Source organism: Budorcas taxicolor, chromosome 15 (genome assembly GCF_023091745.1).
Source record: "Budorcas taxicolor isolate Tak-1 chromosome 15, Takin1.1, whole genome shotgun sequence".
Taxonomy (NCBI): domain Eukaryota; kingdom Metazoa; phylum Chordata; class Mammalia; order Artiodactyla; family Bovidae; genus Budorcas; species Budorcas taxicolor.
This window is the reverse complement of record NC_068924.1, coordinates 54,351,049-54,365,435: the sequence shown is the minus strand read 5'-3', so window position 1 is coordinate 54,365,435 and position 14,387 is coordinate 54,351,049. Positions and strand designations below refer to the sequence as shown.

Sequence of the window (14,387 nt, the reverse complement as noted above, 5' to 3'; positions counted from 1 at the left end):
GTATATCTGCCATGATAAACAACATTTAATAAACCACTAAGATAATTAATCAATAAGAAAGAGAGGATATACAGGTTACCAATATGAAGAATGAAAGAGCAGAGATCACCTTATATTCTACAGACATTAAAAGAGCAATAAGAGAATACCAGAAAATTCAACAATTTACATAAACTTAATTTTTTGAAAAGTACAATCTACAAAAAACTGACAAAAGAAGCATAACAAAAAACAAAATTATACACCATTATCTCTCACAAAGCCACAAAATCCTTACCAAAAACACAGCTGACCATTGAACAACACAGGGTTAGGGGCACCAACCCTCCAAGCAGTCAAAAATCTGAGAACTTTACAGTCACACTCCACTGATGGGCTCTGTGCCCATGGATTCCATATTGGCAGATTCAACCAACCACAGGCCATGCAGTACTGTAACACATATTCACTGGAAAAAAAATCCCCATAAAAGTAGACCCACACAGTTCAAATCCATGTTGTTTCAGGGGCAACTGTACTGGCAAATCAAACCCAGACACAGATGTAGATGATAATACATCATATCCAAATGGGCCAGAGACGCAAAGTTGGTCCATCAGTGAAAAAAAAAATCAACTTCATTCATCATCATAAAGGACAAAATCATAAAGGACAAAATCACTTCAATAGATATAGAATACTATTTGACAAAATTCAAAACCCACTCATGATAAAACTCAAGCAAGCAAGTCAGGAAAAGAATTTCCTCAACAAGAGGTCTAAAAAAAAACCTAGAGTTTATCTAATAATAACAACAACAACAAAAAAAACCATCATATCTAATAATGAAACATTTAAGGCTTTCCTCCTTAAAGGAGGAAAGACAAAGCTTTCTGCTCATGTCACTTCTACTCAACAATGTACTGGAAGGACCTAGCCCATGTAATAAGGCAAGAAAAAAATGCAAAAAGATTGAAAAGAAGGAAGTGAAACTTTCTATTCACAGATTACATGATTGTTTACTTAGTGACAAATAATTAATAAGCAAGTTCAGCAAGGTAGAAGATAGAAGGATGATAAACAAAAATCAATTCTAAGTCTTTATGCCAGCAACAAACAATGAGAAACATAAAATCTCAAAAATACAATTTATAAGAACATCAAAAAATATAAAACACTTAGAAATAAATTTAACAAGATGTTTAAGACCTCCACAATGTAAACTATTGAGAGAAATTAAAGGAGACCTACACACATGAATAAATAAAAGATGGTGGATTATAAGATGCACATTTTTAAGATGTCTGTTTTCCCCAAACTGATTTATAGATATAACACAATTCCAGTAGGCTTTTAAAATAAAAACTGATGCATTATCTATTTTATTTAACAGATTACCTCAAAACTTAGCAGCTTAAAACATCAAACAATTTTACATCACATAATTTGCTTCAAAAATATGGAAGCAGTTCAGACTCAGGATCTTTCCTGGGGGCACAGTCAAAATGCTGGCCAGCTCCAAAGTCTTCTGAAGGCCTAAATGGACATGGAAGATCAACTTTCAAGACAGTTAATTCTCCTGGCTATTGGCTGGAGGCCTCAGCTCCTCACTACATAGACTTTTCAAGACATGAGGGCTTGCTTCCCCCAGAATGAGTGATCCAAGAAAGAGAACAAGAGGGAAGTAGTCATGCCTTTTATAATCTAGTATGCAAAGTTTCATCACATTACTTCTAATTTATTTAGAAATAAGGCACTAAATTTGGCCCACACTCAGGAGAAGGTATAATAATTAAATTTTATCTCTTAAACAGAGAAGTAGTCAAGGATTTGTGCACATACAGTGAAATTCTAAACAATAGCTAAGAGAAAAATCAACTAACTTCCAATGTAAGTAATTCTCAGGAACATGGATGATACTAAGGACCACAATTTGAGTGAAAAAAAAAGTTGCAGAACATATATAAAAGCAAAATTTCACTCACATAAAAAGTAAAACAAGCAAACAAACTGTTTTTTAGGAATGAATGAGTGGTAAAAGGCTAGGAAATGAAACACTGAATTAAGATAGTGGTTACTTCTGAAGAAAAAGAAGACAAGCTGAGGGAAGGGCAAAAAAGGGCCAAATGTTTACCTAATTATGGCTGCTCTTCACCAAAGAATAGTCATCCTTTATCAAGGTCATAATTCTCTTCAACTGGCAAGCTCTAAATTGGGCATTCCTACAGTAGCGAGATGAGGAAACAGGGGAAACAGTGTCAGACTTATTTGGGGGGGGGCTCCAAAATCACTGCAGATGGTGACTGAAGCCATGAAATTAAAAGACGCTTATTCCTTGGAAGGAAAGTTATGACCAACCTAGACAGCATATTCAAAAGCAGAGACATTACTTTGTCAACAAAGGTCTGTCTAGTCAAGGCTATGGTTTTTCCAGTGGTCATGTATGGATGTGAGAGTTGGACTGTAAAGAAAGCTGAGCACCGAAGAATTGATGCTTTTGAACTGTGGTGTTGGAGAAGACTCTTGAGAGTCCCTTGGACTGCAAGGAGATCCAACCAGTCCATTCTAAAGGAGATCAGCCCTGGGTGTTCATTGGAAGGACTGATGCTGAGGCTGAAACTCCAATACTTTGGCCACCTGATGCGAAGAGTTGACTCATTGGAAAAGACTCCGATGCTGGGAGGGATTGGGGCAGGAGGAGAAGGGGACGACAGAGGACGAGATGGGTGGATGGCATCGCCAACTCGATGCACATGAGTTTGGGTAAACTCCGGGAGTTGGTGATGGACAGGGAGGCCTGGCGTGCTGCGATTCATGGGGTCGCAAAGAGTTGGACACGACTGAGTGACTGAACTGAACTGAACTGTACAATAAGATATTCTGAGGGACCACAGTCACATAACTTTTATTACAGTATATTGTCATAAGTGTTCTATTATTAGCTGTTATTCTTCTCTTATTGAGCTTAATTTATAAATTAGATTTTATCTTAAGTGTGTATAAGAAAAAACAGTACATACAGTTGACCCTTGAACAAAAACAGGCTAGAATGGTGCAGATCCACTATATGTGGATTTTTTTCAATAAATACATACTACAATACTACACATTTCACAGTTGGCTGAAACCACAGATGCAGAACCAGGGATATAGAGGGCTAACTGTAAATCAGTATGTGGATTTTCAACTATATAGAGGATTGCGGTTGTTCAAGGGTCTACCATATACGGCTATTTCAGGCATTACTTGAGGGTCTTGGAACATAAGGAAGGTCTACTATATTACAACCAATTACTAAATATAGTTGTCGTCCAGTGCCTAAGTTGTATCCAACTTTTTGAGACCCTGTGGACTGCAGCACACCAGGTTCTTCTGTCTTCCACTATTGCCCAGAGTTTGCTCAAATTCATGTTCACTGAGTTGGTGATGCTATCTATCTATCTCATCCTCTGCCATCCCCTTCTGCTTTTGCCTTCAATCTTTCCCAACATTAGAATCTTTCCCAATAAGTTGGCTCTTTGCATCACATAGCCACCGTATTGGAGCTTCAGCTTCAGCAACAATCCTTCCAATGAATATACCAGTTGATTTCCTTTAGGAATGACTGGTTTGATCTCCTTGCTGTCCAAGGGACTCAAGAGTCTTCTCCAGCACCGCACTTCAAAAGTATTAATTCTTTGGCATTCAGCCTTCTTTATGGTCCAATTTTCACATCCATACAAGACTACTAGAAATACCTTAGCTTTGACTATACAGACCTGTGTCGGCAAAGTGATATCTTTGCTTTTTAATACTTTGTCTAGGTTTGTCATAGCTTTCCTTCCAAGCAGCAAGCATCTTTTAATTTCATGGCTGCAGTCACTGTCCACAGTGATTTTAGAGCCCAAGAAAATAAATTCTGTCACTGTTTCCACTTTCTCCCCTTCTATTTTGCCATGAAGTGATAGAACCAGATGCCATGATTTCAGTTTTTTGAATGTTGAGTTTCAAGCCAGCTTTTTCACTCTCCTCTTTCACTCTCATCAAGAGGATCTTTAGTTCCTCTTCACTTTCTGCCATTAGAGTGGTATCATCTGTGTATCTGAGGTTGTTGCCATTCTTCAGCAATCTTGATTCCAGCTTGTGATTCATCCAACATGACATTTCACATGACATGCTCCACATATGAGCTTCCTTTGTAGCTCAGTTGGTAAAAATCTGCCTGCAATGCAGGAGACCTGGGTTTGATCCCTGGGTTGGGAAGATCCCCTGAAGAAGGAAATGGCAACCCACTCCAGTATTCTTGCCTAGAGAATCCCATAGACAGAGGAGCCTGGCAGGCTACAGTCAACAGGGTCGCAAGAGTCAGATATGACTTAGTGACTAAACCACCACCACTCCACATATAAGTTAAATAAGCAGGGTGACAATATACAGCCTTGTCATACTCCTTTCCCAATTTGGAACAGTCAGTTGTTCCATGAGTGGTTCTAACTGCTGCTTTTTGACCTGCATATAGGTTTCTCAAGGGTCAAGTAAGGTGGTCTGGTACTTTCACCTCTTAAGAATTTTCCACAGTTTGTTGTGATCCACACAGTCAAAGGTTTTCGCCTGGTCAATGAAGTGGAAGTAGATGTTTTTCTAGAATTCCCTTGCTTTCTCCATGATACAACAAATACTGGCAATTTGATCTCTGGTACCTCTGCCTCTTCAAAACCTAGCTTGTACTGGGAATTTCTTGGAATTTCTCTGGAATTTCTTGGATCACCTAACTGCTGAAGCCTAGCTTGAAGGATTTTGAGCATAACCTTAATAGTTTGTGAAATGAGAATAACTGTATGGTAGTTTGAACATTCTTTGGCATCATGTTTCTTTGGAATTGGAATGAAAACTGACCTTTCCAAGTCCAGTGGCCACTGTTGAGTTTTCCAACTTGCTGGCATATTGAGTGCAGCACTTTAATAGCATCATCTTTTAGGATTTGAAATAGCTCAGTTGGAATTCCATCACCTCCACTAGCTTTGTTCGTAGTAACGCTTCCTAAGGCCCACTTGACTTCACACTCCAGGATGTTTGTCTCTAGGTGAGTGACCACATCATCATGGTTATCTGGGTCATTAAGACTTTTTTGTATTGTTCTTCTGTGTATTCTTGCCACCTCGTCTTAATCTCTACTGTTTCTGTTAGGTCCTTACCATTTATTTCTGTCTTTATTGTGCCCATCCTTGCATGAAGCATTTCCTTGGTATCTTCAATTTTCTTGAAGAGATTTCTAGTCTTTCTCATTCTGTTGTTTTCCTCTATTTCTTTGCATTGTTCATTTAAGAAGGCTTTCTAAATATAGACCAAAGTCTAAAAGATAGTTTGGCTTGAGCTTGGCTTAGGTATCAGAAACAAATGAAAATTGTTTCCAAAATGAAAATGTAATACGTTCAATTTTAAATTCAATTTGGCTCATGACCCAGGACAATCATTTTCAAACTTTTCTTCACATGCAGTGTTTTTGGCCTGTTACTCCTTGGGGTAGGGTTGCGGAAGAGGGTGGTGAGCAATACCTAACTTGATTTTCAAGTTAGAATCCTAGATTCCAGTACCACCCCTATGATCCTGAACAAGTCATTTGTCCTTTTGAACTTGATTTCTTACCTACAAACAGGGATAACACTTACATCCCATAGGAAAAAAAAAAAATTAATAGTGCTTTGTGAACTATAAAGTCTTGCTTCTCCAAGTATAATCTCCAGACTTGATAGCTTATAAGACTTGATAGTAATGACTTGATAGGTTATAAGAGATGCAGAATCTAAGGCTACATTCCAGACTTACTGCACTGGAATATGCATTTTAACAAGACCTTTAGGTAATTCACACACACATGAAAATCTGAGCAGCACTACTGTAAAGCACTCTATAGTTGTTAGGTATTTTCACCACAAAAAAATAGTTCATTAGGCATGCTTTTTGTTCTGAGGAAGTCCTATGACCTGGTAACTCATTAACAAGATGACGTCAACAAGATATGACATCATCCTCCTCAGCTCTACCATTTCCCATGCTGAGAAACAACTGAATGTGGATTCTGGTCTAGGTTTCATAACTAATTTGCAATATAATCTTGGGCAAATCATGTTAACTCTCAAGGTTCTTCTCTTTATATGTAAAATGAGGTTAGACCACTAGTTATGAACCTGAGGTCCCTGGACTCACTGGAGTCTTTCAAAGTAGTAGTGGAAGAGGCAAGATAGTATGAGTTAAGAGGATAGCTTTAGAATTAGATGGCCCTCGGGTCACTTAAGCTCTGCCATTTAATAGTCTGTGACCTAGGGCAAGTTACTTAACCTTCCTAAACTTTAAAAGAGTTAGAAGGATTATAATAATCATTCTTATAAGATAATATACACACAGAATTTTGCATATTAAGTGTCCTACAATGTTCAGTTCAGTTCAGTTCAGTTCAGTCGCTCAGTCGTGTCCCACTCTTTGCGACCCCATGAATCGCAGCATGCCAGGCCTCCCTGTCCATCACCAATTCCCAGAGTTCACTCAGACTCATGTCCATCGAGTCAGTAATGCCATCCAGCCATCTCATCCTCGGTTGTCCCCTTCTCCTCCTGCCCCCAATCCCTCCCAGCATCAAAGTCTTTTCCAATGAGTCAACTCTTCGCATGAGGTGGCCAAAGTACTGGAGTTTCAGCTTTAGCATCATTCCTGTTAGCTTTTATTATTTCTATTGGCTATTTTTCAATATCTCAAAAGTCAAATTTATCTGAAATAATGCTGCAAAGAAAATATTATGCTGCTTTTCTTTGGACTAGAATTATATCAATACATTAAGATAATATATTATCTTACATATCTCATATGAATCAATACAGTGTAGTAACATATCGACAGTCACATGTGCTTTTGATTATTTTAAATACGGATAAAGTATATTAATAATTATAATTTATGTAGAATATTAAGGTATAATTTATATAAGAAAAATAATAAATTGCCCCAAAAAGAAAATAATAAAATATAAAATGCTTTTTTCCTAATGAAAAGGTTAAAATAGCTGCAATATCACCATATGAACCAGAAATTCCACTTTTGAGTCAAAGAGATATTTGTACACCCATGTCACAGCTTCACTATTCACTAGAGCCAAGAGGTGGAAGTAACCCATGTGTTCATCAGTAGATGAATGGATAAGCAAAATGCAGTGTACACATATAATGAAATACTATTTAGCCTTTGGAAAGAAGGAAATTCTGACACATGGTACAAAATGCTACATAAGGGCATTATGCTAAATGAAATAAGCCAATAGCAAAAAAAAAAAAACCCACTGCTGATCCCACTTATATAAATTCATAAAGACAGAAAGCAGTAGACTGGTTGCCAGGGTCTAGGGGTAGGGAGGAAGGAGAGAAATGGAGTTGTTAAATAGATTTGGAGTTTCAGTTCTGCAAGATGAAAAGAGTTACAGAGATTGGTTGTGCAATGATGTCAATGTACTTAACACTACAGAACTGTACAGTGAAAAATGGTTACAATGGTAAATTTTATGTTATGTGTGTTTTTCCACAATGATTAATAAATAAGTATACAAATAGCTAGCTGTTCTTCCAGCACTAACACTGTAAAGCCCTTATGCATTAAGTTTTTAATAAGTACCCCCCTTCCTTGTATTCCAATGTATGCATATACTCATCACAGCAACTGAAACAATTTACTGGCCATCTCTGACTTGTATACATTAAATCCAAACCCTTTGGTACCATGAATTTGGCCTTCCATTTGGCCTTCATTCTTCAGTGGTATTTCTGAGCCATGAGTCAGAGGCAATGCTGTTTGTGTGAAAGTAACTCTCAGAAAAAAGACTGTCTTCCTTAAGGTGACAGGGATACCACCTCCACCAAGCCCACAGAACCCCAGGGCCAAAAGAAGCCTGAAGTATGCTCAATTCCTAGAGGCCACTATTCAGAGAAGACAGTGGGAAAGGGCCTGGAAAAAGGAAGGAAAAGTGTGCAATAAGACACAAGTAGCACATGTGTATGGCAGAGGTAGCTGGTTAAAGCCTCTCTAGTCTCCTGCTGCACTGGCAACAAAGGATAGTTTATCCCTTTATCTGATATAAGAGAATCCCATCGTAACAGTGAAAGACTTGAGGGTTGCCCTGCTTCCCTTCTGCCCAACTCCTGTGAACAGGATGGGGAGAGGGGAGCAAATCTGTAAGAAGAGCCAACACCTATCTAGCTTGAATAATCCTAGCCCAAGGCAAAGTCTGTTGGTGTTTAGTCACTGCACATCTGCCAAGAGTCTTAGACATGACTGAGCGACTGAACTGAACTGAAACAGGATGAGATGGTTGGATGGCATCAATACCTTAATAGACATGAGTTTGAGCAAACTCTGGGAGATAGTAAAGGACAGGGAAGCCTTGTGTGCTGCAGTCCATGAGGCCATGGGATCGCAAACAGTTGGACACAATTTAGTGACTGAAAAAAAAGTATGTTTTAACATTTTTAAATTTTTTCATATATTTATGACTAACAATGAGGATTTACAATGTTTGACAAAAACATGTAAAACTCACAGAACACTCATAACTTTTCTCATTAAGACTGATTAGCTAGGTTTTAACTTGCATAGTCATTTGTATTGTCCCACCCTACTAAGCAAAGTGAGGACTGTATGTACTTGTATGTTCCAACACATCAAGGTATTTAGTATTTCACAACTAAAGAGAAACCATCAAAGGGACTTCCTTAGTGGTCCAGTGGCTAAGATTCTGCATTCCCAATGTGGGGGGCCTGGGTCTGCTCCCAGGTCAGGGAACTAGATTCCACATGCTTCAACTAAGAGTTCACATACAGCAACTAAGACCCAGCCCTGCCGAATTAATCCACTTAAAAAAAAAACTATTAAAAAAAAAAGAGAAAGAAACTACCTTTTCCTTTGTTTGTTAAAATCCGCTTAAACAAAAAAGGAATATGAACTCAAATTGGATGATGTTAAGAAGACTGTGTTTCAGGTTTATAGTGACTGAGAACTGCTGCCATCTTTACATGCAATTCCCCAAAAGCGTTTTAAAATTACCCAAAATACACACACCCAATGCTGAGAGACAGGCTTCCTGAAGAGTTATTTAATTTGTCATCTGTGATAGTATACTACTTCATGCTTGTCCTCATCCCTTGCATGCTGGGCAAAACAATGAATACGTGATAGAAATAATATGGTATAGTAACTTTAGAGTCAGACCTCAACTTGAATATTATCTTTACCCGACTCTTCTGCAACCTTAAATTACTTATTAGGGTTTCAATTTCTTAATCTGTGAAATAAGGATAATAATGCCTTCTTTTTGGAATTACAGTAAATGTCAAAAAAGATAAGATATGAAGTGCTTAGCAAACTGTGATACATAGTAAGCACTTACATATAGCTATTATCACCACTATCATTATCCTTAATATTTCTATCATTATTGTAAATCTTTTAATCATGATAAAGTTGCTTTGCTTTAAGCACATTATTGTGCATGCATGCTAGTTGCTTCAGTCATGTCCACCTCTTTCCTAACCCATGGACTGTAGCCCACCAGGCTCCTCTGTCCATGGGATTCTCAGGGCAAGACTACTGAAGTGGGTTGCTATTTCCTACTCCATGGGATCTTCCTAATCCCAGGGATCAAAACTCATGTCTCCTGCATTGGCACGCAGATTCTTTACCACTGCACCACCTGGGGAGCCCAAACACATTATTAATTTGCCTATTTTTCAAAGATAAAGTCTCATATTCAGATATGAATAGACACACACTACTTACTGGGTAAGAAGGCTGCCCTTAAATTCTTTTTCTACCATGGAAGATCATGTTCTTCCACGGTACATGTGCCAAGGGCAGCCAACACTCACTCATCCTCTTCTTGCACTCCCTGATACCTAGTCTGCTCAGAGTTTCCTCTTCTGAGGACATTAAGAACCAAAGCCATTTCCCATTTCTCAGAGCTATCTGTCAGAACAATAGTATCTTGCTCTCTCATATCTCACATGACTTAACTGTCAGTTTTCTCTTTTGATTCTAATCCTTGACTCTAAACTAACAGTCATTATTACCTATATTGACCCATAAAGCTGCAAAGGACCTAAAGTCCAACTGAAGCCATCCCTTTTCTTGATCAAACAATCATTTAGTTGCTAAGTCATGTCTGACTCTTCTGTGGCCCCATGGACTGTAGCCCACCAGGCTCCTCTGTCCATGGAATTTTCCAGGCAAGAATAGTGGAGTGTGCTGCCAGTTTCTCCTCCCTAGATCTTCCTGACCCAGAGACTAAACCCAGGTCTCCTGCACTGGCAGGCAAATTCTTTACCACTGAGCCACCAGCGAAGCCCACCAAACAATTAATTCCCTCTAAACTATTCTATGTGAGTTAGCCTAGCAAGGTCTGCTTTAACACTTTTAGTGACAGAAAGCCCTCTACCTCTCGAATCAATCCATTCAATGATTATAACTTTTTAATTTTCCTTCTGTTGAACCAAAATCTCTCCCCTTACAAGTAGTTTCTACCCACAGGCTCTAATTTCGCATTCTAGAAAAATACAGTTTATCTATTCTATACTACAGCCCAATCAACATTTGAAGATTCCTGAGTTTTGCTTTTCCACATTACACATTTCTAGTTCAGAAAGCACAATTTTAAGCCCCTTCTCTCATGGACCTCCTCTGGACCTTTGTATGGGCTTGTCAAAGTGGTCTAACAACAAACATGTAAAGCACTTCCTTTTCCAACATTTGAGCTGCCAAATAATTACACTACAAATATCCCTTTGTCCATATCCATCCATTACTATGTAAAAATTATTAATTTAACTAGTTGTTCAGGAAAAGTAACTCTCAGCCTAAATCACAGTTTAAAGAAAATGGTACTAAGTAATTAATCTCTAATTAAAATAATTTATATTTTAAAAAATAAAAAAAATGGTACTAAAAGTCCTGAAAACAACCAGTTTTTGTTGGGTTGTTTTTTTTTTAAATCCTAGTCAATTACCGGGGAACACAATAAAGGAGGATCAGCAGGCATGAAAGTCTTGTCTCTTTCCCACAAAACCAAACACATGTCTGAGGGAAAAAGACGCAACAATGGGAAGGTTAGCTAAAAAAGGGTTTTGCTTCCTGTCCTGAGAAAGTTGAGCCAATTAAAAGAAGGCAGTAATAGTGAGCCAAAAAATATTCTCTGTACCTTGCCAGAAGCAGGTACCTGAAGGATCAAATATTGTGCTCTTAAAACTTGACCAAAGTAAACTACAAAAAAGAAGTGGCAGATTTTTCCTGAGCTCTCCTCGCCTGGCAAGAACGTCCATCTGGGGAAATACACACGCAGAGCCCCAAGGGACCAGTCAGGGGCAGCAACTGGAAGAGGATTCTTCCCCAAGTCCTCACTAGGTGCAGTCAGTGCAAGTACTGTCCTCAGAAGAACCTCTACCTTTGTCAGGTAGTCGGAGAGGAGGCAGGGTGGAGTAGGGACTGGAACCCTTGTGCCCTGAGGCCTGGCACGAGCCGGAAGGTACTGACTAGATGCTGCCGTCTACCTTCGGACGCAAAGACATAGCCGAACGATCGTACTCCGAGAGAAGGTGATCTCTGGTACCCGAAGATATCCCGGGTCGGAGGGGGCTGGGGGTACGAACAGGGGTCGGGATCTGACACTGGGAAAACCGTTCCCTGTAAAGTGACCGAAGAGGTCTCACAGGAACAGAGAGAGAGGAAGGGAAAGACCGTATTTTCACGTATTTGGGGGAAGACTGAGCCAGGACCTGTTCCCTTCTCCTGCGCCCTTATGACGAAGGTGGTGACAGCAACAGTGGGAGCAGGTGTCCCGGGCCCTCATTCAAACGAGCAGAGTCCCCACTGTCCCGAGCTCTTCTCAGGCTGCCCCCACTCGCCCCTCAGGCAGCGGAATCCCATTCCCAACCCTGCCCCCCTCGGGCTTTCCCCTTGGGTCCAGCAGGGGCTCTCCACTTCTCTTCCGCCCCCCAATCTAAAGGCCCCCCTCAACGCGTCCAGCCTGGCCCTCCTCACTCGCCACCTTGGATCGCTCCAGCTGCTGCCTTCCTCCGAAACATTCCCATTCCAGTCCCCTGGCCCGGGCTCCCCTACGCCACCTCCCCCGGCCAGGCCCGGTGCCTCCCCCGGCGGCCAGGTCCGCCCTCTGCCTTCCTCACGCGGCGTCTCGCCCTCAGACCGGCGCCCTCCCTCCCTCGCTCCCGCCTCAGGCCGGCACCCGCACTCACAGAACTCTGCGATGTACCAGGTCACCGCGTAGTTCTCCTCGCACCAGTCCAGCGTGGAGGTCGTTGGACCCCAGTAGCCCTCGCGGTCCCCGGCGGGAGCCATCGCGCGCGCCGCCGCCGCCCAAGCGCTCCACTGGCTGCGATCGGCTCAGCGGGCTCCCAGGCCGGCTCTGGCCCTGCTGGCGCGCTAGTCTAGCGTCCCGCCCGCCCTCCGTCCCCGAGGGGCGGGGCCCGGCGCCGTCAACGACCCGCCGGGCCAGAGACCCCGCCCACCGCGGCCGGCGCAGAGCCCAGGCCGAGGGCCGGGGACCGCCCTGCCCCCTCCTTCCTCGGGAAGGGGTGTGACCTGGGTCGCCGGCCCCGCCTAGACACGCCCTTGGCTGTGGGTTAGACCTTCCTGACATCCCCGAGGCAGTTTTCTATCTGAACCTCTGAGTTTCTGTAGGAGGGGCGGTTAATTTTATTGAGGCGGGGGTGGGATGAAGGCTGCAATCAAGCCCTGGCTTGATAAAACCTGTGCACGGATGCGCCTCAGTTTTTACTTGGTCACAGGCCTCCAGAGAAGCCCAGAAACCGACTACTCCAGCCCCGCCGGGGACTCCTGGGAAACAAACAATAATTTTCTGATAAAGGTATAAGTGTCAGTTCAGTCGCTCAGTTGTGTCCGACTCTTTGCGACCCCATGGACTGTCGCCCGCCAGATTCCTCTGTCCATGGGATTTCACAGGCAAGAATACTGGAGTGGGCTTCCATTTCCTCCTCCAGGGTATCTTCCCCACCCAGGAATCGAACCCAGGTCTCTTGCATCTCAGGCAGATTCTTTACCATTTGAGCCACTGCGGAACAACAAATCCTGCTCCCAGAAAAAAGAAGGGGGAGAGGGCATTTTGAGAGCCTAAAACAACAGTGCAGTCAGAACGCTAAAGCCTGCTTCCTTTTGGGCTTCCAAGCCGAGAAGTTTCCACCGTCTCAGTTCAGTTCAGTTGCTCAGGCGTGTCCGACTCTTTGCGACCCCGTGAATCGCAGCACGCCAGGCCTCCCTGTCCACCACCAACTCCTGGAGTTCACTCAGACTCCCGTCCATCGAGTCAGTGATGCCATCCAGCCATCTCATCCTCTGTCGTCCCTTTCTCCTCCTGCCCCCAATCCCTTCCAGCATCAGAGTCTTTTCCAATGAGTCAACTCTTCGCATGAGGTGGCCAAAGTACTGGAGTTTCAGCTTTAGCATCATTCCTTCCAAAGAAATCCCAGGGCTGATCTCCTTCAGAATGGACTGGTTGGATCTCCTTGCAGTCCAAGGGACTCTCAAGAGTCTTCTCCAACAACACAATTCAAAAGCATCAGTTCTTTGGTGCTCAGCCTTCTTTACAGTCCAACTCTCACATCCATACATGACCACAGGAAAAACCATAGCCTTGACTAGACGGACCTTAGTCGGCAAAGTAATGTCTCTGCTCTTGAATATGCTATCTAGGTTGGTCATAACTTTTCTTCCAAGGAGTAAGCTAATTTCATGGCTGCAGTCACCATCTGCAGTGATTTTGGAGCCCAAAAAGATAAAGTCTGACCCTGTTTCCACAGTTTCCCCATCTGTTTCCCATGAAGTGATGGGACCAGATGCCATGATCTTCGTTTTCTGAATGTTGAGCTTTACCCCAACTTTTTCACTCTCCACTTTCACTTTCATCAAGAGGCTTTTTAGTTCCTCTTCACTTTCTGCCATAAGAGTGGTGTCATCTGCATATCTGAGGTTATTGATATTTCTCCCAGCAATATTGATTCCAGCTTGTGTTTCTTCCAGTCCAGCGTTTCTCATGATGTACTCTGCATATAAGTTAAATAAGCAGGGTGACAATATACAGCCTTGATGTACTCCTTTTCCTATTTGGAACCAGTCTGTTGTTCCATCTCCACTTCTAACTGTTGCTTCCTGATCTGCATACAGATTTCTCAAGAGGCAGGTCAGGTGGTCTGGTATTCCCATCTCTTTCAGAATTTTCCACAGTTTATTGTGATCCACACAGTCAAAGGCTTTGGCATAGTCAATAAAGCGGAAATCAATGTTTTTCTGGAACTCTTGCTTTTTCCATGATCCAGCGGATGTTGGCAATTTGATCTCTGGTTCCTCTGCCTTTTCTAAAACCGTCT

The 14,387-nt window shown here is 41.9% G+C and overlaps 1 protein-coding gene across 1 annotated transcript in view; it reads right to left on the bottom strand.

Annotated features, from left to right (window-relative positions):
- The window catches only part of ACER3 (alkaline ceramidase 3), a 141,918-nt gene extending 129,576 nt beyond the window's left edge, over window positions 1-12,342 (bottom strand). The window contains exon 1 of the mRNA XM_052653093.1: window positions 12,240-12,342. Coding sequence (XP_052509053.1) covers window positions 12,240-12,342 — 103 coding nt within the window. The remainder of the gene's footprint in view (window positions 1-12,239) is intronic.
- Between the last annotated feature and the right edge of the window lie 2,045 nt (window positions 12,343-14,387).